Source organism: Vombatus ursinus, unplaced genomic scaffold (assembly GCF_900497805.2).
Source record: "Vombatus ursinus unplaced genomic scaffold, bare-nosed wombat genome assembly UNPS02015152.1, whole genome shotgun sequence".
NCBI classification, from domain to species: Eukaryota; Metazoa; Chordata; class Mammalia; order Diprotodontia; family Vombatidae; genus Vombatus; species Vombatus ursinus.
In genome coordinates, this window is record NW_020954930.1 from 3,552,722 (window position 1) to 3,579,237 (window position 26,516).

Sequence of the window (26,516 nt, forward strand, 5' to 3'; positions counted from 1 at the left end):
GCTTTAGTAATATGTTTCAATTTTAAGATTCAAATGAAAACGTTCATATTAGCCTACAAGCAAACCCAAATGCTGGGATTAATTTTGACAGAAAGAACGGATCCTCAGCAAAAGCATAGGGGTTGGACTCAGTCTGAAGTTGATCCCTTCAGCTCTGATGACTGATGCCTCGAGGATCAGCAGGCTGCAGTTTCCTTTGTTGTTGTATGTTATTTCTCTACGAGAAAGCCGTAAGGATACAATAAGCCAAAACAACAAGGCATTTCATAATGTGGTTTTCATTTAAGCAACAATATAACATACACTACTGGCAACCAAGATAAAACATAGCTCATTGATTGCTTATTTCTTAATCAAAACTCACCTTGTACTTCGAATATTGGCTTGTCTAACTATGGCGACCACAAATGCATGGCTTGAAGTTTTGAGATGTTCTTCCTTGCATTCTTAAACTTTTAGATTTGCGGGTAGTTTAAGATAAAGACTCTGAGTTGGAAGGGACCGTCAGAAGTCATTCAATGCAACCCTCCCTGAGATAGGAATCCCCTCCCCACCAGGTATTTGCCTTCATTGAAGACCTCCAAGGATGGAGAATTCATCATAAGGTGACCCTTTCCATTACTGGACAGCCCTCACTGTTAGCAGGTTCTTTCCTAAACCGAGTCAACCAGGAAACAGTAAACTGGATTCAAAACTAAAAATACAAGTCCAATGAATTCCATATATGTGATAATGCAAATGATTAAAGCCAGAATTGAGCCAATGAGATGGTCTTTAAAAGATTCATCTTCCAAAATCACTAAGGCTTTATTAAAATTCCAGAGATTACAAAAAATATTTCCCTTAAAATGAAAACTGGCTTCATAGATCTGGATTCTCTTCCACTTTCTCAAAAGCCCCATAATGACAATATTATTGCTACTCTGATTAGAGTGAAGGAAGCATTTAAAGTAGCAGCTTCGATTTCATATTGCCAGTCTATAAGAATAAAAACGTGAGCATCCCTTCTGAAAGACCGAGTGGACATTTATTGGGACACTACTTGGTAGCACTTTACCAGGCACTACAGTTAGTTACTGAGAACTCGACCTGAAGGATAGACCAAAGGATGTGTTCATCTCCCACTGGACGCTTCCTATTAGTAATGGAAGCTATGACCCTTAGTGGGCAATCTTTTGTATATTGCAGAAATCAAAATCAAATTTAATGCAAACAATGGCAAAAATTAAATTAAAAAACCCCATGAAACTAACTAGGACAATTATCAAATATTTTCCTGTACACTGTAGGTTCAATAAAATTTAATGTTCTGCTTTTTGGGGGAAAAAAAAAAGGAAAATTATACGAAAAGCCCAGATTCTAAAGAACTTAAGTCTTCAGAAAAGACACACTTTTTCAGAAAAAAAATACTTTAATAGTTTTATGTATTTAAAAACTTGTGCCTTAAATTCATATGCCAATTTCGATATTCCAAAATTAATTTTTAATTTTCCTGTGATCATAAATGTCAAACACCAGTATACATGCAAGGATCTGACAGAAAAACAGATTTTGTCCAGTTCACTCGCACCCTGACATGGTCAATTAACAAATATTTTGAGTTCTCTATTACGTACTGACTTGAATCAAAATTTCAAAACTGCTAAGTTGAAGACATTTGATTAATATGCTTATATTCGTGGAACACTACTAGTGGAACTTACTAGTGTAAGTGCCCTGAAATTTGGAAGAGAAATCCAACAAACCTCAACCTACAGAGCACGTGTAAGGGGTTAAGGGTGTCCTGTGTCTTCATTCTCACTGTCCCCAAGGCTGCTGTCTGTAGACTGGATCCCGTCTTCATTGAAGCTTTCTCCATCACTCACTTCCTCTTCTGTTTGCCCTTTTGGTGTACTATTCTTTGGGGACTGTTTCCCTGCTGCTAGGGCCACACTTCCAGAGGCAGAATGGGGATCTGATGAATGAGTTTCTTTCTGGATGTTAGGATGCTCTAAAAAAGACTCCCAGCCTTTCAGTCTTTCTTCTCTCTCTCTTGATGTCTCCTCCACCTGTACATAAATAGAACATGCCATTTAAAGACACTTCAAGCCAAAACAAGTGTTAACTTTCCATGTGGTGCTTCCAAACTGACTACAAGGTAAGACAGTTACCTTAAAGTAACTTGAGAGTGACAAGAACCATTAGAAATAGCTCAAATAACTAACTTCTCCAAAGCTAGTATTACAACAGAATATCATGGAGTAGTTTATCTTAATTATACCACAGAGGTCAGCTGTAGCAAAAAGAGATATGCTCATGTAATAAGAAGAGATATCACAAAATCTGGAAAAAGTATAGGAGACTGAAAAGGGGAGTTGGCTTTATTAGTTTTTTCTACAATGTATGAAATTTATATAGGATTTAGTATTCTGATAAACTTATGGAAGAAGTACACAAATATTAATAATAGATAAAAATATTATCAAATTCATAACTGAGAAAAATCTAATCTCAACTCATTTACCTGATATTTGGTATCTAAAATCTGACAGAGGATCAGTTTCCTTAAATGGCTGTTGGGCACTCCCTATATTTCATTTTTTTTTTTTTGCTTTTTGGTGAGGCAATTGGGGTTAAGTGACTTGCCCAGGGTCACACAGCTAGTAAGTGTGAAGTGTCTGAGGGCAGATTTGAATTCAGGTCCTCCTGACTCCAAGGTCAGAGCTCTATCCACTGCACCACCTAGCTGCCCCTACTCCCTATCCTTCAACTGAAATTGAGATCACTGATGTAAAAAAAAAAACCACAAAAAACAATCAACTTATAACCCCAAATGGAAAGAGAACTGTCTGATTCTACATTGCTACTGCTTTTAACTACTATCTATCTGTTCCAAGCAAGACTGAAGATTTAGTTCCCACTTCTTCATTTTGGTCTTTCATGGTAGAAGACCATGATTCATGCTCCTCATACCTCACAATCCATCCCACAATGTCACAGGTACAAAATATTAATGAAAATGACCTGTCACATTAAACTGATGAAATAGAACCTAAAGTCTAAGTGTGAAGATCTACTATAGTCAGTATCCTTATGTCAAACAAAATTACAATCATTTCATTTTTGAAGATCATTAATATCCTGCCTGAACACAGGGCATGGGGAGGAGATAGGCAGAAGGAAAAGGGAGACTGGAAAGCTATAGGTCTCACCTGATAATCCGTCACACCATCCCACACTTCCACATTTAACTGACGGCCACCAAACCACCTTCCATTGAGGGCTTGTATACAGAGATCGGCTTCCTCTGGCTCCTTATATGACACAGAGGCCACACCATCTGGGTGTCTCTGGAAAGGAAAAAAAGGGGGCATAATTAAAATGTACTGCTCCCCTCCCCCAACTAATCTAGGTGGGAGAGACAAAAGATTTCAAGCACTTTCTATACACTGAGGACCAACGGTGGCTGGTCTCTTTACTGGCATACTTCCTGGCTCTCTTCTCTGATATCTGGCCTATAAAATAGGGATTTAAGCAGTGTTATGGGAGTCCATCCTGGATGCTGGGTCTGCCCCACCCCCATTCCCCCAAAAATTTGTTTTGGAGATTTTCCAACTTATTTACTAAAGGGCAGTGACTAAGAGTTGCCCAGCAATCAGTGGGACAAGGCACCATGTGCACCCTAGATCACCTAGAGGTCCCTTCCCCCCCCTCCGGTGCTTTAGCAATTTCTCAATGCTCGGTGTGGGGGGGGGAAGGGCAAGGGCTCTTTGAAGTGAGATGGCTTATGTGAGGGTTGGCAAAAGATGGGAAGCAGAGAAAGGAGAATGGTTTGTAATTGAAAAGTAGTTTGTACATTTGGGATTCCATTTCAATTTCACGTTTGGGGCTTCTTTCCAAAACAGGACAGAAGCTGCTACAGTCATTTTGGAGTGTCTTGGTAGATGGGAAGTCACATGCATGAGAAAGCCAAGATAGGGAGGGGAGCTGGCAAAGCGGTGAGTACTGACTAGGTGTCACTGATTATTCCTCAGATTTAACCGTCTATCTTCCCTAATAAGAAATAAACATACTGCAATAGGAGAAGTTGCTATTAAAAACAAAGGTTGGGGTTTCAAAGCATGTGGGTGGGAACTACAGAGGGGAAAACATTTTCCTTTGTCAAAATGCAAGGTCAAGGGGAAATATGCAAAGAAAGGAGTGGGGAAGGTGGGTTACCACAGACCAAGTTTTTCCTGTCCTTTCCTGAACCTGGTCAGAGGTATAGCCCTTAAGTTGAAGGAAAATTATCTAGGCAAATAAAACTATCGCTAATAAATGCTTATTTTTTGACAAACACCAGATGGCCTTATATGGAGCGCTGGTACACATTGATAAGCCTCTTCTGGTTCCTCATAGGACACATTTTTGTTGTCAAGTAGTTGTTTCAGTTGGGTCTGACTCTTAGCAAAGATACTGGAGTGGTTTGCCATTTCCTTCTCCAGCTCATTTTACAGATGAGGGAACTGAGGCAAACAGGGTAAAGTGACTTTGTCAGGGTCACACAGCTAGTAAGTGTCTGAGGCTGGATTTGAACTCGGGAAGATAAGTCTTCCTGACTCCAGGCCCAGCATTCTAGCCAGTGCAGCACCACCTAGCTGCCCTATACGATACATACTTATGACTAAATGGGGGAAGGAGGCCAGACCTGTGCTTTTCCTGGATTAGGGAGCTCCCAGATGAGGAGACTCCCTCTGTCAATACAAGCTGGGACTTTGGGGGAAATTTATAGACTTTGAGGGGCACTGAGAAATGAAGCAACTTTCCTAGGGTTCCCCAGCCAGGAGCTGGTAGGGAAGGGAGCTGAGCCCAGGCCTTCCTGGCTGTAAGGATAGACCTCTTCTCTCCACTAAGCCTCTTTTTGACTAGATAAGCAGGCCTATTAGGTAGAAAGGGATTCCAAACTCCAGGTGCACATTAAGGCCTGTTAGCTGGAAGACTGATTATTTTCGAGTAATTTTTGTCCAATTGGGTCATGCACTTACATCAAAGAGAAGGACCTTCTTTACTTGTCCAAACTTCTCACATTCTGTTCGGAGGTCTTCCCTGATCTCATTTAGCACTAATGGATCCTCCTACAAAGATTACACATGGTTAAACACATTTCTGTCTCAAATATAAAGCTTTCAAACCCATTACCTTTCTTTAAAAAGGAAACAAAGCTAGAATACTACTACAAGCATACTCTGCTTCCAGAAAGTGGTTTTTATATTTACAATTAAGCCTGTTTATGGTTTAGGAAAGCATTATATGTTCAGATGGAGCAAAATGTAGCCTTTACAATTTTCTTCAGAGTCTCTCACATGTCAAAATTAAAGAAACACAAGAGTAACAGCTAGAGAGAGAGCCTCATTCAAGGGCCCACTGGATATTAACATCAAGAGAGGTGTTAGACAAGGAGATGTGTTTGGCATTACCATCAAATATTTCCTATCAGTAGAAATATTTTCCAAATATTCCTAATTATACTAAGGTCTGAAACATTACAAAGTATCAGCAAAATCCATAGTAATTTTAAGAGAATAGAATGGTCAGACCATTCACACTGGAAAAACCAAGCAGATGAACAACAGTGTGCCCAGCTTTTTTTTTTTTTTTTTTTAAAGGCAATTAGGGTTAAGTGATTTGCCCAGGGTCATACAGCTAGTAAGTGTCAAGTGTTTGGTCTGAGGCCGAATTTGAACTCAGGTCCTCCTGACTTCAGGGCCGGTGCTGTATCCACTGCACCACTTAGCTGCCCCTGTGCCCATCTTTTAAAATGCAGTTGGATGTGCAGTCTGTAAAATCAGCCTGTCGCTAAGCATATCCCTACAAGTGCTAGACACATATAATGATCTGGGCCCAGAACTGAGAAGGAAATGACCAAGAAACCACACAGCATTTCTGCAAAAGCCCTTCTGCTTAATGTGAATATTCCTTGTGATGCTGCTATTTGGCTGAGATTCCTAGAACTCCAAGGTCCTAGATGGATGAGGATGACAAAGAATTCAAAGAGTAATGATGGCCATATAGTGGACATAAGTAGGCTGGCACATTCCCAACAGTGACTCTGGTGTGAGAAGTAGAATAGGAGGCAATCTATGGCAAGAAAAGAGGGAGAGTTGGTTGTGTGGAAGAATGAACCAATGGTCTGTGCTCTACACCAGCGCCTCTCAAGATATGAAAAGAATAAGTCCTCCAGTGGGCTATGGAGAGCTGTTGAGGTGAGTTTGTTCATTCAAACATGAACAGAGAATGAGAAGGACTGGAGAGAGGTTATAGTTTTGCGTTGGTGAAACAAATACCCTAACTATGAAAACAACACTCATATGATCTCCATGTGTTTTTACCACCTGAGAAGAACATCCAAGCACAGAGTTGGAAGGACTGAAGTAAGAATATCTAAAGCTAGCTTCTTCAAGTCTCTCATTTGACAGATGAGGAAACTGAGGTCCAGCGAGAAATTACTTGCTCATAATGCAGCTAGTTAGTGGCAAGGCCTCAAAATACTCCCATTGTATGTACTTTCTACCATTCTAGATATGAAGAGAAAAATCCATTTAACTTGTGTATCTTCAGTTCCCTTCCCTGCCATCCTCAAGTCTTCCCTCCTGCAAGCAGAAGATGGCCATTTCCTTGAACTTATCTGGCATGGCTTCAGGTCACACCCTAGTTATGGAGTGACCACAGCTTTGGGCACCTACTACAAGACTGTATCAGTGCTTAGCATCAGCAACACCGGCAGCATTGCCTGCAGCCTCACACCACTACTCTATAGGCTTATTTTTCTTCTACACATGTAGGATGTTATTGATGATTCTTTTTTACCAAAATGACCAAAAGCCTGATAGACCATTCAGTAAATAAAGGGGATACAATTCTTAAATTGCCTATCACACCACCAGGTTTCATTTTATTACTCCTCCAGATGTGAACTGACCCAACTGTTCTGGAGAGGAACTTGGAACTATGCCCAAAGGGCTATAAAACTGCATACCCTTTGACCCAGCAACAGCACTACCAGGTCTGTATCCCAAAGAGATCATACAAATGGGAAGAGGACTTGTATACAAAAATAGTTATAGCAGTTCTTTTTGTGGTGGCCAAGAATTGGAAATTGAGGAGATGCCCATCAATTGGGGAATGGCTGAACAAGTTGTGGTCTATGAATGTAGTGTGCTAGAAGAAAATGATGAACAGGCAGATTTCAGAAAAGCCTGGAAAGACTTGTATGAACTGATGCTGAGTGAAGTGAGCAGAACCAGGAGAACATTGTACATAGTAATGTGCGATGACCGACTTTGATAGACTTAGGTCTTCTCAGCAATGCAAAGATCTAAGACAACTCCAAAAGACTCATGATGGAAAATGCTATCCACATCCAGAGAAAGAACTATGGAGTCTGAATGCAGATGAAAGCATACTATTTTAACTTCTTTTTTTGTTTTTTCTTTCTCGTGGTTTTCCCTTTTTATTCTGATTCTTCTTTCACAACATGACTACTGTGGAAATAGGTTTAATATGATTGTACATGTATAATCTATATCAGATTGCATGCTATCTTGGGGAGGAAAGAAGAAAATTTGGAACTCAAAATTTTATAAAAGTGAATGTCGAAAACTCTCTTTACATGTATTGGAAAAAATAAAATACTATTAAGTGGGGGGAAAAAAGAACTCTATCACATTGAAAAGAATAGGATCTAGCTGTTACAAATTACAAATGAATGAATGAACTGATGAAAAAGCATTTCTGAAAGGCCTGCCATGTGCAAATCACTGGGCTAAGAAAAAAAGCAAGACAGCCCCTGTTCTTGAGGAGCTCACATTCCAACATAGAGGGAGACAACACATTCTGAGCCTCCAAAAGAAGGAGGGAAGAGAAGAACACCTCCATGCAAGTTCTGCTCAAATGGCCTCCTTGGAGTGTGGAGGTTTCTTAAAGACTGATGAGAAAATCTAGGAGCAATAACTCAAGGCTGATGGCTTGTGTGCTGCTTGAGGACCAGCCTAGCAAAGGGCTGCCATCTTTTTGTTGGTGTTTTTTTTTCCTAAAGGGGGGGTGGGGTGGGGTGGGTGGAGTTCTATTAACACAAGTGACAATATATCAAGGTTTCAATGTGAGGAGGCAGACGGAGCACTCACTGACAGAACTGCAAATCCTGGAAGCATCACAAACAGAATGAAAAGTTCTGGAGCTGTTTGTGTAGGAACTGCAAACATATTAAGAAAGCATAAACATAGCTCCGACTAGAGTTTCTTGTCCTGGGCTCACAGAATCTCAGCATTGGAAGGAGACCTCAGAAACCAGCTGGTCCAACCAGGTAAGCCCTTCCTACCCTCCCATGCCTAACACACCCGCACCTCGCCTCCCCTTCCCCCCTTAATCAACAAATCATTCTGCAATGGGACTCAGCTCACAACTGATGAATAAAGGTAATGATATCAATTTCTATTTTAACAGCTAATGAAATGAATGTGTTCTCTCTATGAATTTCTAATATTGTGGGCCTAGCTATATTGTCTTTAAATGGGCTTCCACTCTCCAGGAGAGATTTAAGTTCATTTTATCCCTCTTAAAAATTTTCAGGTTTACTCGTACGATAAATGGCCAAGCTGCACAAAGTGGCCTTTCCCTCCTGAAGGCCTCACTCTCCTAAAAGCAAAATAAACACACTACTAAGCTGTACTGAAAACAAAATCTAAGAGCAGAAATGTAAATCCCTGCCCACTGGAATGAAGTGATAGCTTTGCAGAAATCACCAATAGGCCTGTCAGTTTGCCGAATGCTAAGAGCTCCATTACTTGGGAAGGGGTGGCATTTACATATACTTAGCCACAAAAGACACCCTAGCCCCTCTTCAATCTATTAATTCTGAATATCAGTAATATCCTTGTACTTTGAAAAAACTATGCTATTCCTGATTCCTCTATTCAACTTCCCAAATTTTCTCAAAAATATTTTTTAGAAAATTTGAAATCCGACACTTTGGATTTTAACAAATATGAGTCTCAGAATTTCCCCACTGGAAGGGACCTCAGTCCAGCTAGCTAGCATCACCTAGGTCTGAAAGGTAGAGACCAGATCAGTGATCCTCCAGCTTCTGCTTACAAACCTCCAAGAAGGGGATGCAAGCTCCCTTCCTGAAGGGGTCTCACCCACTCTGGGACAGTGCTCACTGACAGGAACTTCTTCCAGAAATCCAGCCTCCAATGACCTTTTTGCCCATGGCACCCAAACAAGTATAACCCCCTCTTCTATGTGAGAGCTCTTCCTTCACATACTTGAAGGCAGCTCTTGTGTGTTTTCTCTCTAGGTGAAAGAGGATCATGGCTTCACAGATTTAGAATTGAAAGGGACCTTAGAGGTTATCGAGTGTACGTCCATTTTACAGATGAGGAAACTGAGGCCCAGAGAGGTTTAAATAACTTAAGTCATATCACTAACGAGTGTTTGCAGTGGGGTTCAAATCCCAAGGCCGGTGCTCTAGCCACTTTGACTGCATGTTGCTTTTCCTTGAAAGAACCTCATTTCCTTCACCTGCTCCTGAATGGCATGAACCTCAAGGCTCTTCATCATTCTGGTTACCCTCCTCTGAATGTTATTTCAGCTTACTGATATTCCTGAAATGTGGTACCCATGAATGAATCCAATACTCCAGATGTGGTCTGATTAGGACAGAAAACAGAGGAACCCTTACCTCCTTATTCTTGGAAGTGATGAGGTCTGTCTCTGTTCATGCAGCCCGTGGCTGCATTAGCTTTCCGGGTTGCCATAATCACTCTGTTGACTCATACTGGACTTGCAGTGCACTTAGACCCTTAGATCCTTTTCAGACAAACTACTGTCTAGTCATGCCTCTTCCACAGAATCCTAAGAGCCTACATCTAGAACTGAAAGTGGCCTCACAGGCCTTCAAGTTCAACTCCCTCATTCTACAGAGGAAGAAACAGCCCCAGAAAGAGGAAGCGATTTGCTCAAGGCCACATAACTAGTAAATGCTGAAGGCAGGATTTGAACCCAGGTCCTCTGACTTCAGACCTTTGGGACACTCTCCTAGGAGGACATTAACCCAGCACTGACTATGGGGTCTGGCTACTGAGCCAGTTGTGAATCCATCCGGTTGTACTAGATCTAGCCCACTTCTCCGTCATTTTCTCAAGAATAGCGCAAGATACTGTGTCAAGTGCTTTGCTAACCTATGGAGATCTACAGCTACAGCATTCTTCTGACCCCTCAGCTTAGTAACTGGCCAAAAGGAAATCAAGTTGGCCTGGAAAGAGTTTTAGCTGAGTGATGTCAGCCTGCTTTATCAGTAACAGGAAGATTAAGAAGAAATGATAGGAACAAATCTCCTTCATCTGAAAATAGGTATTTGGTAAATTCCTCTCTCTATACAAAATAAAATATGAAAATGCTGCTTAAAAAACACAACAAACCTCTGAGAAGAAAGAGTCCTTATATTAAAGAGACTTGAGATTAAAATAGGATCTTGAGTGAAGATACGGGGATTGCTCCAAAGTCCGGCAGTAAAAAGCTTCATAGCCATTAAAATTTCCAAAAGCCATCTCTAGTCATTTATTATTTGTTTTCCAGGTTATGTTTTTTTTCCCCCTGGGAGCCGGTGGTATTTCTTTTTTCCTGTCGGAAAGGGAAGCTGCTACCCCTTAAAAGAGGTCTAGTTCAGGGGTGGGGAATCTGCGACCTCAAGGCCACATGTGGCCCTCTAGGTCCTCAAGTGTGGCCCTTTGACTGAATCCAAACTTCACAGAATCCAATCACTAGCTGTGTGACCCTGGGCAAATCACCAAACCTCCGTCTGCCTCAGTTTCTTCATCTGGAAAACAGGGATAATAATACTTACAGTACCAATTTCAAAGAGTTGTTGTAAGGCTTAAATGAGATGAGGCATATAAAAAGTTTTGTAAACTCTAAAGCTGCTAAAATAAATTATTGTTATTATAGGCACTCAATGATTAGTAGCTAATTGCTTAATTATAGGACATAGAGTTAAGCTCAAATTCTTTAAAACAAGATCAAGGCCCTAATAAACTGTTCTTACCAGATGACTCCAAGGGCCAGTGGGCAAGATCATCTCTTTTTACCGAGTGGTCACTAATATCTAAAGTGATATTAATTCATCATGAGTATACAGAGTTACGTCTCTGTGAAGTTTGACTTCAGTCAAAGGGCCACACTTGAGGACCTAGAGGGCCACATGTGGCCTCGAGGCCACAGGTTCCCTACCCCTGAGTTGGATGCACTTAATAGTGAGGTTGAAATACACCCACTGTTGGACCTCTGTTTTCAATCTTTTCTTAGAGCTCTTTGTCAGCTGATTTATTTTGAATAAGGCTAGAAAGTATATATAGAAGGCCCTCTCATGTCAAAGAAAAATGAACATTTGTCATTTGCCCCGATGTTAAAAGGTATTTTTAAGCTCATTACTTCCAACACCCTTCAGCTGTCTGGTATATAAATGTACCCCAAAGGGGAGGGGAGCTACTTGTTACTTTTGGAAACCCCCACCTTGTCTGGTGATTGAGATCAGCTTTAACTGAGAATGCCTAGTGCTAATAATCTCTATCCTTTAGGAAACTCAACCTTTCCCCACCAAAAGTGATTCAAGGAAAAACAGGCTCCTATGTTGAGCACTTGCAACAGAAGGACACAACCTCAAAATGTGTTCTAAGCCTTTTAAGTTATTTTTCAAATGTGCAGACCAACCTGTATGCTGGCATGATGAAGTGCAGGGAGGCAAATGAACAAGGGTACAGCAGCCTCTAAGTCAGAAGGCGCTTGGCTATTCTTTGAACTCTGACATGATCATAGCAGAAAGAAAGTACCTAGAAGGTCACAGGTCAAAGGAGCCAAGATCAGGAGCTAGAAGGGACCTTGAGGTCATTGAGTCCAGCCTCTTCATTCTACACAAGAAGAAAGTATGGCCCAAGAAGGTGAAGTGATTTGCCCAAGATCACAAAGCTGAGAAAGGTGCTAGAGATGAATGAAGGGACTTTGGTACTTACTCCTCCCTGCCATGGGCAACACAATCAGAAAGAGCAGACATCACCTCTGCACCCCAGAGAGAAGAAACAGTGGAGACTCCTTGGCTTAAGAGACCTGGGTTCTAGACCAAGTTAAATTGAAGCAATGAAGCGTGAATTAATATCTATTACGTCTCTCCTGGTTTCTCTGCTTTCTCTGGATCAATGTATTGTGGTGGAAAAAAATCCAACAGGTTTGGAGTCTGAAGATTTGAGTTCAAATCCTGGTTCTACTATTTTCTAGCTAGTGACTTTGGGCAAGTCACTTTACCAATCTGGGCTAGGGAGTTAGATGGGATGACTGTGAAAGTCCCTTCTATAGTTTTACATGCTATGATCCTAGGACATCTATCTACCTGGGCATTAACTACCCCAAAGTCCCCTTAATGGCTGTGAATTTTGGGATTCTCTGAAAATAGTACCTCACTAAGTAATGGGTCCTAATACTTTACAAATCGACCTCTGTCCAAACCCAAAGTCATTTATCGCCCTCTATCTGTAAATCTTTTAATGACTGTTTTTCATTGCTTTCCCCAATTAGTTATTTGAGGCTTTAAGTTCAGCCTAAGCAAAAGGAAACCTGGATTAATTTCATGTTTCTGCCATTTTAATTTGTCTGCCTCTACTACTTATACATGTGGAATTGGTCAGTTGGAGTGATGTTGACTTTGGAACCCTCCAAGAAAGCATGATGCTATCTGTGGCCCACGTCCCAGGCTGCTGAGCATTATTCAAGAAAGCACATGCACACTGAGAGCTCTGTAAACCTTAAAGAACAATACAAAGAGAGCAATCACCATCATGATAGCAAAGTATCCGCTAGGAAGGATTTAAACGCTTCACCTCAAAATCCTTAGGATGGAACATGTTCCTGATAATGACAACCCGCTCATGTCTCATTCGAGCTGTGCCGGTTTTCTTCTCAGGCCGCCAATCCAGCTGTCTAATAGAAATGAACAACGATAAGATAGCTCGGCCTTCTTTGCATTTTTGCAAATGTTTATTGGAGAAAAATCTCATTTGTTAATATTCTCCCTCACTGGGCGATCAATAGTGACAAATGATTCTTTGCCTTTAATGCAAATACAAATCCCTATTTTCTTTGGTTACCATTCATCAGAGACTATTGGAAAATAAAAACAAATGTGCTGAAGGTCCCAGAAACCCAGATCCTGAGTGTAGCCCAGGGCTACCTTTTTTTTTTTTCCTTGCAGAACCACTCCTGGCTTATAAAGTTGGTATTTATTTCAAAACGCCAATGTCATTTGTGAAAGAGAACTTACTTACTTACAGTAATTGTCTTTGAAGTCTCTTCTGGCTTTATGGACACACATAAAAAATAAGCTCTTTGTGCTGCATTCACACACTTCACTCACGTGAGACACTAAGAAATGGGGGGGGCTGCTCATCCTTGACTTTCTTGACTTTAAGGGCAAATCCACCAATTCTACTACAATTTTAGATTTCCTCCAAAATCAACACAAATGTATTACTTTGGCTACTTTCTAAAAAGAACTAGATTTTTACAGTTTCAGTTTCCTGATGATTATCTATTCAAGTTTTGGTAGTTGAGTTTTAATAAGCATCTAATTAATAAAGAATTTCTTAGGTTAAAGAATATAAAAGAACCAATGTTATGCACAGTACTTTAAAAAAAATCTTATTGATATTGCAAATAAATAGTATGCATTTCTAGCACTGGAGGGGAAAAAACCAACCTCAAATCTCCCTGTTGTTTTGTTTTGTTTTGTTTTTTAATCTCCCTGTTGTCAACCACCCCCTGTAAGATTCTTGGTCATCTCTAGTTCTCTAGGAAAGAATGCCACTGTACAGATGGCATTTATATGAAATCACACGCATATGTTTGGAGGAATAAAGCAATGTAATTCTTATTGCCAAAAGTTGTTAGCATGTTTTAGCCACGATTCTTAATGTGAAACACTGCCCCCAAACAACAATGCCTACAGGAAAAAGTCAACACCAACTTTTGTTGCAGAGACAGTTTTTTCTTGTAGTCTTTGCATTTCTTCTTCTTTTTACTGGCATCATATTCACCCTTGAGCTGAAACTTTGCCTTTTCGACATGCAGTCTGTAGCCTCTGATTTCATCATCATCTAGAAGCTTTAATGCTAGATCGACAGATTCTTTCTATTTGAAGGCAAAATAAAATCTGTTACATTCTATTCTGAAACAAGAGAAATCATAAAAATTATTTCCAGGAGAGACGCACATCCCAGAAACATACACCAATAATGTAACATAATGTAATAATGTAAGATAAGCAACTAATTTGGTGTAGTGGAAAAAACACTGAGTTGTGTGTCAAGAAACTTGGTTTCTAGTCCTGGCTCTGACACTAACTAGTTAGTGTATGGCCTTAACTTTCCTTGTCATGGCCTCCATTTTCTCATCTGTAAAATGAGGGTGGTTTTTTGGACAAGATTACCTCTAATATCCCTTATTGCTTTAAAATTTTATGATCCTTACAGCTAAAGGCCCAGATGATTCATGGGATTGGTAATATCTTGTCTTCCAATTTCTGTCTAACTAGGCACTATGATCAGCTGAAAATTGCAAGGTGTTTTTATGTGAAATAAGTTTTATGATGTTGGTTCTTACACGAATAGGGAGTGCTGTTAAAGTAGTGCTTGAAGCTTTGAAAGCAGACCCGGCAGAGACAAGGAATGAAATAACAAGAAGGACTCAGTAACGCTCGGCCTGAAAGATGATACTCTGATACTCAAATCCCTCCTGTCTAGGCTCTACTTACTGATGTCTCTCCACCTCTCAAGCTGCCAGTGGAGCAATTTTTGAAGTCCTCCATTATCTCCAAATCAAGTTTCTTAGGAGCCCCATTTCTCCTTCAAAAATACCATCTGGTCCAAACTAATCTCAACAAGCATTTATGCACACACTGGTAAAATAATTGAATAATCCTAAACTCAACTTGTAAAATGCCTACAAACTTCCTTGTATTTGATGCATGATATTTTCATGGTAATTTCCAAATCCATCACATTCAAGACCCAGCTCAAAAGCCCCCACAATACACAGCATTTCTTCCCTGACTGTTCCACCCCAGCCTCGCTCGGATGCTCCTTACCCCACTCTACATGCACACAGTACACCTATGTTTAATCTGGGGGGAGGGGCATTAGTTTGTTCTTCTCGATGTCAGTCTGCAGCTACTTTCAAGTTGCTGCATCTCATTCTATTACCACTACCGTTGGACTGCTAAGTTCCTCAAGAACTAGGATTTTTGTCTTCTATTTCTCCCATCTTCTCCAGGAGGTCCTAACCCAGGGGTGGGGAACCTGTGGCCTCGAGGCCACCTGTAGCCCTCTAGGTCCTCAAGCTTGGCCCTCTGACTGAATCCAAACTTCACAGAACAAATCCCCTTAAAAGGACTTGTTCTGTAAAACTTAGACTCAGTCAAAAGGCTGCACCCAAGGACCTAGAAGGCCACAGGTGGCCTCAAGGCCTCAGGTTCCCCACCCCTGGCCTAAGTCAATGTTGCTTACATGGCAGGTGTTCCATAAACGTTTGCTGATTCTGCCATGGTTTCCCCTGGGAGGTCCATGCTGTTATTAATCAACTCCCAATTTTTATTAATCGCACACTCCCTTCTTCAGTTTGATAAAAAAAATTCAAAGCAGTAAACGTGAAAGGTACAAACTTGTCTAGCTAGACAAGATATATTTATTGGCAAGGCCACAAATAAACTTTACTAAATGTGGTCCACACATGCAAGCTGAAATTTCAGTTTCCCTCACACCTCAATCATGATATTTCGAGGTGGTCAACAGCATCCATCAAAGCTTAGTCTCAAGTCACAAGTTAAGATTCTCACATCTCCATCTTATTTATGTAACTGACCTTCAAATAACAGCAAAGCCCATCTCCTTTGAGATTTCCTTGTTTATCTTTATAAAGCTTGATTTTATATTCTTCTGTTTGGGGATCTTTCATGATAATGCCACATTTGGACATAAGCTGTACAAATTCATCCTTTGTAATGTCTGGAGGTAAGCCTGAAAAGTTAACAAAAACACTGCTGTGTTTTTTCAGAAAGTAGAGTATAGCTGTAGTTCTCATAAAAGCTGGTTCACCCAGGCATTCTACCAATCAGAAATGCCCATGAACTGATACTGTGCCATCTGAATCTTCAAGAATATTCATGAGACACATTCATTTGACTACATTAAAATTTAAAAATTCTACACAACAAAAAAATTAAAACCAAATTTAAAGTACCACCCTTATCCATTAAATTAGCAAAAATAGTTAAAACAAAATTCAGTGTTTGTGGGTATTTGTATCCCTTACATACCCTTACATAATAACACATACTTCCATTTACTGTTTTTTAAAACCACTTCCACAGTTAAGGAAAGTAAAAAGCTAATGACTCAGAAGGTACAGAAGCTGTGATTTTCACAGTAACTACATTGAGGGAAACTGTAAACGTATGTAACAAAATTAAACCACTATATCTAGAATGTAGCTGCTCAAAATTTAGAATGTCTAATTGTATGATGAATCTCGATCACATAGGATTTTCTTAGGAAGGCCTATGTTATTTACTCAAACACATGTATATATATATATATATATATATATATGTGTGTGTGTGTGTGTGGATTTCAATTATTTATCCTATATCATAGGATTTAGAGCTGGAAGGGACCTTAGAGATGATCTAAAGCAATACCCCCTCCAATTTTATAGATGAAGAAACCAAGGCCCAAAGGAAGCAAATAACTAGTCTGTGCACACAGTCAATGTCCAAGGTAGAACCCAAAGCCAGGAAGTCCACCACTCTCCTCGACCTTGAACTAGCTCTTCATATATGTAGTACCACTGAGTTTGTGGAATTAACTTTACTTGAGATCTCAAATGGGATGGCAGAAAAGCTGCCCACTGTGAATTTTACATTTGATTTTTCCTATTATCAAATTTAACAGTAAATATACATTTCTCACTGTTGGATGGGTTTCCAAATACAAGCATGCCAAACTTTAACATAAAATATACACTTGAAGAAAACCAAAATTATGTTAAAAACCAAAGACTTTCTATCATAATATAATATGGAAGATGCCCTTTTTAGAAGTACTTACCAGTAACATAAACATTTGTATTTCTGTCCTCTTCAACTTGAAACCATCCTGAAAATAAAATGAAATTTATGAGGCCCAGAGCACAGAAATTTATTAGGGTGGTGGTTCCTCTAAGCTTCCAACATCCCAGATTTAGAGCCAGAAGGTTCTAGGTCACTGATCCCACTTGTCCCCTTTATTTTACAGATGAGGAAACTCACCCAGAGTGGTGAGGTGACTTGGGGGGGGAGGGTCGGGGAGGAGATACACACAGTGGGGGCAAAAGGGCAGAGCTGCAAACCCAGAACCTGGGGCTCAAAACCAGCACTCTCCCTGCTGCCCTGGGCTGTTTCCCCCAGCCTTCATTTATCTGGGAACTTAGATCACCATACAAAACAATTCAAATCCCTACCTTCCTTTTCAAAGTGCTTCTGAGCTGTGCAATTTATTTATTTTCAAGGCACTAATTTGAAAAGGGAGGTTGGCTTATCTTGATTCTAAAAAATTCTAAAAACTATTTAAAAAAGACTTCCTACTGTTATTTCCCTAAAAGCTATTGCTATGTTCTAAAGATTTAGGGTCAAAGGTTTTTTTTTTTTTTTTTGAGCTATCACATTTTGTAAGATAGACAGCCACCTACCTGGTTCAGGCTTTCTTTTTTCTCCTTTCTGCTTTTTTTCAATATTTTGTGTGGCTTTTTTATCAGTAAGTTTCTCTTCAGCTTTTACATTGACATCAGCCTTATTCTCTTTTTCTGTATGAGAAGAAGAGGGACTATCCGTAGGGAACCCATAATTAGCTTGATATGTAGCAATGAAATCTTCAGTTATCTAAAAGGAAATTCAAATATGTAAACACATCCTAACTTTGTTATTACCTCAGTCACAGTATAACAAATTATGGTAATGTAGACAGGCTTCTACTAACAATGGTTATGGCAGTGAAGTGTACAAATGCCAGACCACTTGAACATATGGAAAGCATGTGTTAATAACAGATGATCTGTGGGCAATCAGGATGCCAGAACAAATTTTGAGCCACTAAGCATCAAGGCACTTCTGAATTCTCTTGGCACCTTTTCCACTTTGTTTCATGCATTATTTCATATCCGTTTTTGTAAGTGGAGAGGAATACATTTTATTCAACTCTTTTTTTCATCAGAAACCTTGTATATTATAAGAGCAACAGATGAAACAAATGTGATTAGGGGGACGTTAAAAGTGGCAGCTCACCAACTTTTAGTTATAACACTGATCAGATACACAGAGACACACATGTATGTATATGCACATGTACATGTGTGTATATACATGGTTATATACATATATGGTATGCATAATATATATTTAGTATACATATTTACAATTTAATAATTTTAAGTACACACAGAGACTTAGAATGGTACTCTGGTTGAGTGTACAGGACACTGATTTAGACTAAATTTTAGTTTTGCCTCATTATCATTAAAAATGTCACTTTATCGATGTGTTTCAAACTAAAATGAGGACAACACTACCAGGTTGTAGCTATCTACAGGTATCTTGCAGGTAAAGTATCACTGCACAAAGGAAAAACTGTAGTGCTATCTTCAAACCAATCAATTCTTTATTCCAATCAATCTTAGGAATAAAGAAAAAAATTAGAAGCTAAAAGTTTATGGAGAGGCAGACTTATTATGCCTTTTTTTATATGATGAATAAGTCAATCAAAGTTCCGACTACTGTGAAAGGTACTCAAAGTTACTCAAAAAGTACTCAACATACTCAAAAAAGATGGTTGAAAAAAATGTGAACTTGAACCAGCATTATAAAGATAGAAATTGAATACAAACAGAACAGGTTACTGAGGTTCAAAGAAATTTAAATATATACAGGGTGTTCCAGAGTCTTAATAAAGTTTTTGGCTTTCCAAAAGTCTTTAATAGTTATTAATAAGCTTTAATAAAAGGAGGAGGAGAAAGAAGAGAAGGAGAAGGAGAAGAGGAAGAGAAGGAGGAGGGAGGAGGAGGAAGAGAAGTTTTTAATAAACTTTAATAGCATAACACTTCACTAAGACTTTGGAGACAACCTGTATATACATAATTAAAACTTAAAATATCTAAAATGGAGTTCTTGTCATTGGAGGTTCACAAGCCAGGTAGTATGTTCTTGGGACCCTTTTTTCCACCTATACAGGACTCATATTTTAATTTTATTTCTTTTTTGAATAATTTTAATTTTTTAATTCTGAACTTGAGAAAATCAATAAACATGAATATTTTCATTTTCAAAAATGGTGTTTTTTTTTAAAAAAATTTACAAATATTTTACATGCATACTTTACAAAGTATAGTACACGAAATTGTGAATCTCATTCCGTACAGCTTGCTTTTCATTAAGTATACATTCAGTTCAGCATGGTTATTCCAAACAACTTTGACTGTCTGTTGCCTCGGAACCTCCTTTTGATCTTTTCTGTTTATTTTCTTTAAATTTTTCATAGATGCTCTTGTCTTTTTTGTTTCTAGGTCTCACGTCCCCAATCTGTTCCACTTATCACCTTTTCCTTGTTTTAGCTAGTACCAAGTTGTTTTGAGAATTACTGCTCTATAGTTTGAGGCCTAGTGTTGCTAGGTCCTCTTCCTTCCCACTTTTTTCCCCTCTTCATTATTTCCTTTGAGATTCTTGATCTTTTGCTCCTCTAGATGAATTTCTTCCCCAGTTTTATAAAGTAACCCACTGGTAGTTTAATTGTTATGGCACCACATAAGTAAATTAATTTAGGTAGTATTGTCATATGTTGCATGGTCTAATCATGAACAATTTAATCTCTCCAGTTAAAGTCTGTCTATTTCTGTAAAAATGTTTTACAAGTGTGTGAATATAATTCCTGTGTCTTCCAAATATTTGATCCATTCCGTAGTTATTAAAATTTTTTTTCCCATTCAATTTTCTTTTATTTTCAGTTTCAGATTCTCACCCTGCCCCCACCCCCTTCGAAGGACTCACACTTTAAATATTTAATTTTTGACACTTCTTAATTCTAGTGCCTTCCCTCTCTTAATTATTTCCTATTTATCTGCATGTTTGTTCATTCTTCTTTGCTTGTTGTCTCTCCCATTAGACTGTGAGCCCCTTAAGGGGCCTGGTCTTTTGCAGATTTCTGTATCCCAGTGCTTAGGGTGCCTGCCACATAGGTGCTTAATAAATGTGTATTGACTGACTTATATGAATACACTGTTTTTGATTTCCTCTTTTTCAAGTTGGAATAACAGCCCAAAATGAAGAAGAAATGAACTTCTTTCATTTTTGGCAGAACAGCCAAGAAATTCAAGGTACTCAAATCCAATATTGCTTGGAAAAGATCCATACATATAATTGGAAAAACTCACCATCTAAGTCTCTAGACATACTCTCAGAAGTTATATGGCTCAACTATTCATGCCCAGGGACAAAATTAAAGCAGAAAGCAAACAGTGGCCCATTCGAAAAGTCCAATCCGAGGATGGTTCTTAAGTTGTAAGCAAAGCTGCCCACCAAGTCAACTATTATTATGGCCATTATAAGTTTTAGCCTAATCCAAGGCCGCTGTTTCATCTAACCAACTGAAAACTTTGCATCTTGTGCAAAGCCTAAGTTAAAAACTTGATACTCTAAGCTGCCAAGGAACGTCCTCCCTGGGCTCAGCCACTATCTGCTTGTTTCTCGACACTGCCTTTTTTGGGGGAATAAGTCATAAGCCCAGGAAGAAATACAATGAAACAAATGAACGAATGAATGAACTGGCAACAGAGCAAATCGAAACTAAGCCTGGAAAGTTAAAAGGTGACCAGCAACTTTGGAAATGGATTCGCTAAAGAGCCGCAGAAGATCAAGTCAAACAGCAGCAGCTGCTGCCTTACATGGGGTCCCACGGCCAGCCCCCCATCCCCACTCCCTAATCTCCAGCCCAGGAGCCCTCCAGCCACGCATACTTTGGGAAACCAAGCCTTCTTGTCCAGGTCCCACTCGTAAGCAGTGCCATCGGCTTGGTCCACATAAGTGTAGGGGTCATTGCCCTCGGGCATCCCGGTGCGCTCCTCGTAAAGTTGCTGGAGCCGCAGCTGTTCGTTGAACTGATCATTGTCGTCGTGCCGGCTGCTACTCATGTCTCCCCGCTCCCAGGAGGAGTGGCCGGGAAAGAAAGACCGAGATAAAGTTGGAAAGTAGGTAGGTTGGGAGGGGGAGGAGGTGGGACCCCCGCTGCTCCCTTCATCCCGCCCCCGCCACCTGCCTCCCGCAGCGGACTGAGGCACCTCTAGCCCGGCCCCCTCCCGGCTCCGGACTGGAACTCTCGGGAAGTCCCGCTTTCCCGGCCACGCACTCCCTACCTCTATTCCCATCCCCAGCCTGGCAGGAGACTCGCTCCTGTCCCCGCGTTGGCTGGCCTACCTGGGCGGGCATGGATCCAGATGCCTGGTCCCAGGGAAGACTTCACACCTGGGGAAACGGCGTTAGGAGGGCGCAGGAGCACTGCAGCGGGGAGGAGAGTGGGGGGTGCTGGCCGTCGCTACAACTCTACTGTCCGGACGTCCCGAGCGCTAACTTCCAACAAGGTGCCACCGGCCCCTATCGTGAGCGAATGCCGCCGGAACCAATAGCGTAGCCGTTTGGAGGACGCCTTCGTGTTGTCCCGCCCTCCCCGTGACGTAGAGAACCCCCATTGGTTCCTCTGGCAAGGGCGGGCCGCTCGGACGTGTTGCTTTCTGGTTTGGGCTCCGAGTGGCTTGGGCTCCCACGGGGCTAGGGAGCTGGTGCTTAGTGCCCGGGGTTTGGCCGGAGGGCCTCATTGAACGCTCCGGGGCAGCTGTCTCGGCTGGGCAGAGCTGAGGGAGCTGTGGGCGCTGGGTAGAGCGCGCGTTAATGGGCACGTGATAAGAGAGGGGCCGGGGGCTACCTGAGAGAGGGGTGACTGTCAGACTAGGGGTTCTGTCTGGCAAGGCGCGGCTCCCAGAGGCCGCCGGGGGCAAGGATAGAAAAGTGCCACACTCAGGCCTGCCCGATTGGTTCCCATTCTACTGCAGTTGAGCCAGCCCTTTTTAGGCACCTACTGTGTGCCAGGAGCTGTGCTAGCCGCTGGGGCAGTCTCTGCCTTCAAAGAGAGTATCTTCTTCTGAGGGGATGTAGCTAGTTCATTAAATATACTCGACGTAACGTCAAAAGGAAAAAAGAACATTACTAACTAAGAGAGAGTACAGGATCAGGAAAGGACTCGTGTAGGGGTGGTGAGACTCAAGCCATCTTTTCTTTTTTTTTTTAATTAATTTATTTTGAATTATCAACAATCACTTCCATAAACTTTTGAGTTTTAAATTTTTCTCCCCCTCCCTCCCCAAGACGGCATGCAATCTGATATAGGCTATACATATATATCCCTATTAAACATATTTTCACATTAGTGATGCTGTAAGGAAGAATTGGAACCAATAGGAGGAACCACAAGAAAGAGGAAACAAAACTCAACGGAAGAAAAAAAATAGCAAATAGTATGCTTCGATCTCAAGCCATCTTTTCTAAGAGGCAAAAGTGGTAAAGGACACTATGGGACCACTTGGGTAAAGTAAGGGAAGTAGGAGATGGGCAGTCATATTCGGAGAACAGCTAGCTGGCCAATTTGGAACAGGAAAAGGGAGTGATATGAAATATAGCTATAGAAGTTAGTGGGAGCCAGCCAATGGAGGGCTTTAGATGTCAGTTTGGGGAATTTGTATTTTCTCTTAGAGGCAATAGGAAGCTGTTGAAGGTTTTGAAATGCTCATATTCCTTCATGACGTGGTCAGATCTGTGTTTTAGGAATAAATGGTTCAAGCAGCTGTAACACTGGTCCCCTGGGCAGAGCCGTCAATGTTGGCAAACCAGTTACACCCTTTCCCTAATGCAGGCCAGTGGGCAAATAGGGCCCTGGAATGAATTTTCTGGGCCTGTTCTGGGATATCATCTTGCCTCTAGGGGCAAGAGGAGGGGGGTATGCTCCAATTCATAACACATCCTGCTGCTGTCCCTAATTAAGGGATCTTGCTACAGATATGAAATCCCACTTAGCCTTCAGAACACATTGGAAATTTTTGATTGTGTTTGTCAGTTATAGTCAGCTCCTGATTATATACATGGTTCATCAATTGTGGCTCCTCAGTGGCCAATTTTGAATACCAATTTGAATTCCTTAGTCTATATTAAGTTGCCGTAAGTTATGAAGAACTGCAAACTCCTTTTAGTATTGGACAAAGCAAGCTAAAATGAGAATGCTGAATTTGCTATTAAAAGGAACCCACAAGCCCATACATAGATCATTTCAAAGATAAGGAAATTATCCATATCATAGTGTCGCTAGTTTGGCATGGATGACTTGAGAGTTTACTGTAAAGCCAAAGTTTTCCTGTGTTTCTCATTAAGAGGCACACCCCTCGGCCCCCTCCCATAGTATTCCTTCCCCATCCCTATATTTTGGGAACGGTCGGGGTTGGGGGGGGGATTGTTTTCGTCCTAAATGAGAAAAATGGTTACTTAGATCCATGCAGTCCTCTCTTAAATGACAATTTTGCTCCCAGAAGAAGCTTCTTTATTTTTAAATAGGCCTTTATTGATATCTTGTTTTTTACATCTCCTAGAATTCCCCATCTCTTTTCCCACCCACCTCCATCCCTTGTAACAACAACAACAAAATTTTTTTAAGAAGAAAAAAATAAATCAGCAAAACTGACAGAAAAAAAATCAGCATTTTAGGCAATATTTCCACACTGGTCAATCCCCACTTCTGCATATAAATGGCAGGAGACATCTTTCTCTTCTTTGGGGCCAAGCTTCTTAAAAGAATTTTTCTTAAAAGGGATTTTTCTCTGTCTTTACAATAGCAAATTAAAGGCGTTTGTCATTCATAACTATCCAAGAAAAGAATTTCTTTGTGAGTTCCTCTGCTTCCTCTTCTCACCTCCTTCCCTTGGATACTTACTGCTTCTCAGGGGCCCTTTTGATGCAACTCCAGTCCTACACAAAGAGGTGAGCGACTAGTAGTTAGCTGCTGTTCTTTTCCCCTTGGAGCCAAGCTACTTAAGCCCCACACCTGAAAGATAATCTCATACATGAACAGCGTCTCATAAGGAAAGATAAATTAACTTGGCAAAATCTAAACAGGAAGAACTATCTGGGAAGGGAAATTCCACTAAAAAGAAGGCTATTCAAACAAACGTACAGGTGATAGTTGAACCCATGAAAGCTGGTGAGAACACCATGAGAGAGGGAAAAGTGAAAAGAGGACTCAGGAACAATATTTTTTTCACCAAATAAATTTATTTAAGAACAAAACTGTTGTACAATCTTTGAATTCAAGTCAGTTGAGGGAACAAGCTGGAAGTCCCCGTAGCACCTAAGTGAACCCCTGCTTTTTTTTTTCAATATTATAGTAATTTTTATTTATTTTTTTTGTTTTCAACATTTACTTCCACAAGATTTTGAGTTCCAAATTTTCACCCCATCCCACCCCTCCCCCCACCCCAAGATGGCATGCATTCTGAATACCCCTTCCCCTAGTCTGCCTTCCCTTTTATCTCTCCCCTCCCTTCTATTATCCCCTTCCCCTTCAATTTTCCTGTGGGGCAGGATGGTTTTCTGTACCCCATTTCCTGTATTTCTTATTTCCCAGTTGCATGTGAAAACATTTTTTTTTAAATATGTGTTTTTAAAACTTTGGGTTCCAAATTTTCTCCCTTCCTCGCTCCCCACCCATCCTCATTGATAAAGCAAGCAACTAAATATAGGTTATATATGTGCAGTTATGCAAAACACTTCCATAGTAGATATGCTGTGAAAAACTAACTCTATTTCCCTTAATCCTATCCCACCCTCCCCCATTTATTCTATTCTTTCTTTTGACTTTGACCCTCCTCAGAAGTACTTGCTTCTGATTACCCCCTTTCCCAATCTGCCCTCCTCTCTATCATCCCCCTGCTCTCTTGTCCCCTCCTCCCCATTTTCCTGTAGGGTAAGACAAATTTCCATACCCAATTGAGTGTGTATGTTATTCCCTCCTTAAGTCAAATTCTATGAGAATAAGATTCACTCATTCCCTCTCACCTTCCCCCATTTCCCCTCCACTGTAAGAGCCTTCTCTTTTCTATTTATTTTTTGTGAGATAATTTACCCCTTTCTAACTCTTCCTTTCTCCTTTTCCTAGTATAATCCTCTCACCCCTTAATTTTATTCTCCAGATATGACCCCTTCATCTTCAACTCACCCTGTGCCCTCTATCTATCTATATCTATATATATGTACATATAATTTTTTCCCCTCCAACTACCCTAATACTGACAAAGGTCTCATGAGTTACAAATATCATCTTTCCATGCAGGAATGTAAACAGTTCAACCATAATAAGTCTCTTACAATTTTCTCTTTCCTGTTTACCTCTTCATGTTCCACCTGAGTCTTGTATTTGAAAATCAAATTTTCTATTCAGCTCTGGTCTTTTCATCAAGAGTGCCTGAAAGTCCTCTATTTCACTGAATAACTATTTTTTCCCCTGCAGGATTATACTCAGTTTTGCTGGGTAGGTGATTCTTGGTTGTAATTCTATCTCCTTTGCCCTCCATAATATTATATTCCATCTCCTGCGGTCCCTTAACGTAGAAGCAGCTAAATCTTGTGTTATCCTGATTGTGTTTCCACAATACTTGAATTGTTTCTTCCTGGCTGCTTGTAATATTTTCTCCTTGACCCGGAAACTCTGGAATTTGGCTACAATATTCCTAGGAGTTTTCCTTTGGGGATCTCTTTCCGGCGATGATCGGTGGATTCTTTCAATTTCTATTTTGCCCTCTGGTTCTAAAATATCAGGGCAGTTTTCCTGGATAATTTCTTGAAAGATGATGTCTAGGCTCTTCTTTTGATCATGGTTTTCAGATAGTCCAATAATTTTTAAGTTCTCTCTCCTGGATCTATTTTCCAGGTCAGTTGTTTTTCCAATGAGATATTTCACATTCTCTTCTATTTTTTCATTCTTTTGGATTTGTTTTACAGTGTCTTGATTTCTCATAAAGTCATTAGCTTCCAATTGCTCTATTCTAATTTTTAAGGAAGTATTTTCTTCAGTAATCTTTTGGACTTCCTTTTCCATTTGGCCAGTTTTGTTTTTTTAGGGCATTCTTCTCCTCATTGACTTTTTAGACCTCTTTTGCCATTCGGGTTAGGCTATTTTTTAAGGTGTTATTTTCTTCAGTATTTTTTTGGGTCTCCTTTAGCAAGCTGTTGACTTGTTTTTCATGATTTTTTTGCAAAACTCTCAGTTTTTCCTCTACTTCTCTTACTTGCTTCTCAAAATCCCTTTTGAGTTCTTCCAAGGCCTAGGACTGATTCATATTTTTCT

General features: G+C 40.3%; 1 protein-coding gene across 2 annotated transcripts; it reads right to left on the reverse strand.

Moving 5' to 3' along the window:
* Nucleotides 1–1,444: 1,444 nt before the first annotated feature.
* Nucleotides 1,445–21,721, reverse strand: HTATSF1 (HIV-1 Tat specific factor 1). Of its 2 annotated transcripts, XM_027846405.1 has the most exons (10): nt 21,551–21,721; nt 21,094–21,276; nt 17,782–17,971; nt 17,163–17,210; nt 15,919–16,073; nt 14,027–14,190; nt 12,885–12,984; nt 5,004–5,093; nt 3,192–3,329; nt 1,445–2,048 (listed from the first exon to the last, which is right to left on the reverse strand). In XM_027846405.1, exons 1-10 carry the CDS (start codon nt 21,560–21,562, stop codon nt 1,773–1,775), a joined length of 1,356 nt encoding a protein of 451 aa, XP_027702206.1. In that variant the 5' UTR covers nt 21,563–21,721; the 3' UTR covers nt 1,445–1,772. The 2 variants fall into 2 exon arrangements, with proteins under 2 accessions (XP_027702206.1, XP_027702207.1); XM_027846406.1 differs by lacking the exon at nt 21,094–21,276.
* Nucleotides 21,722–26,516: the final 4,795 nt, after the last annotated feature.

Excerpts from the sequence above, each read along its gene's own strand:
- HTATSF1 (XM_027846405.1), bottom strand. Across the intron at positions 3,330-5,003 it reads AGAAGGTCCTTCTCTTTGAT|AGACACCCAGATGGTGTGGC; the intron begins GTAAGTGCATGA and ends TTTCCTTTCCAG. Across the intron at positions 2,049-3,191 it reads ATGGTGTGACGGATTATCAG|GTGGAGGAGACATCAAGAGA; the intron begins GTGAGACCTATA and ends ATTTATGTACAG.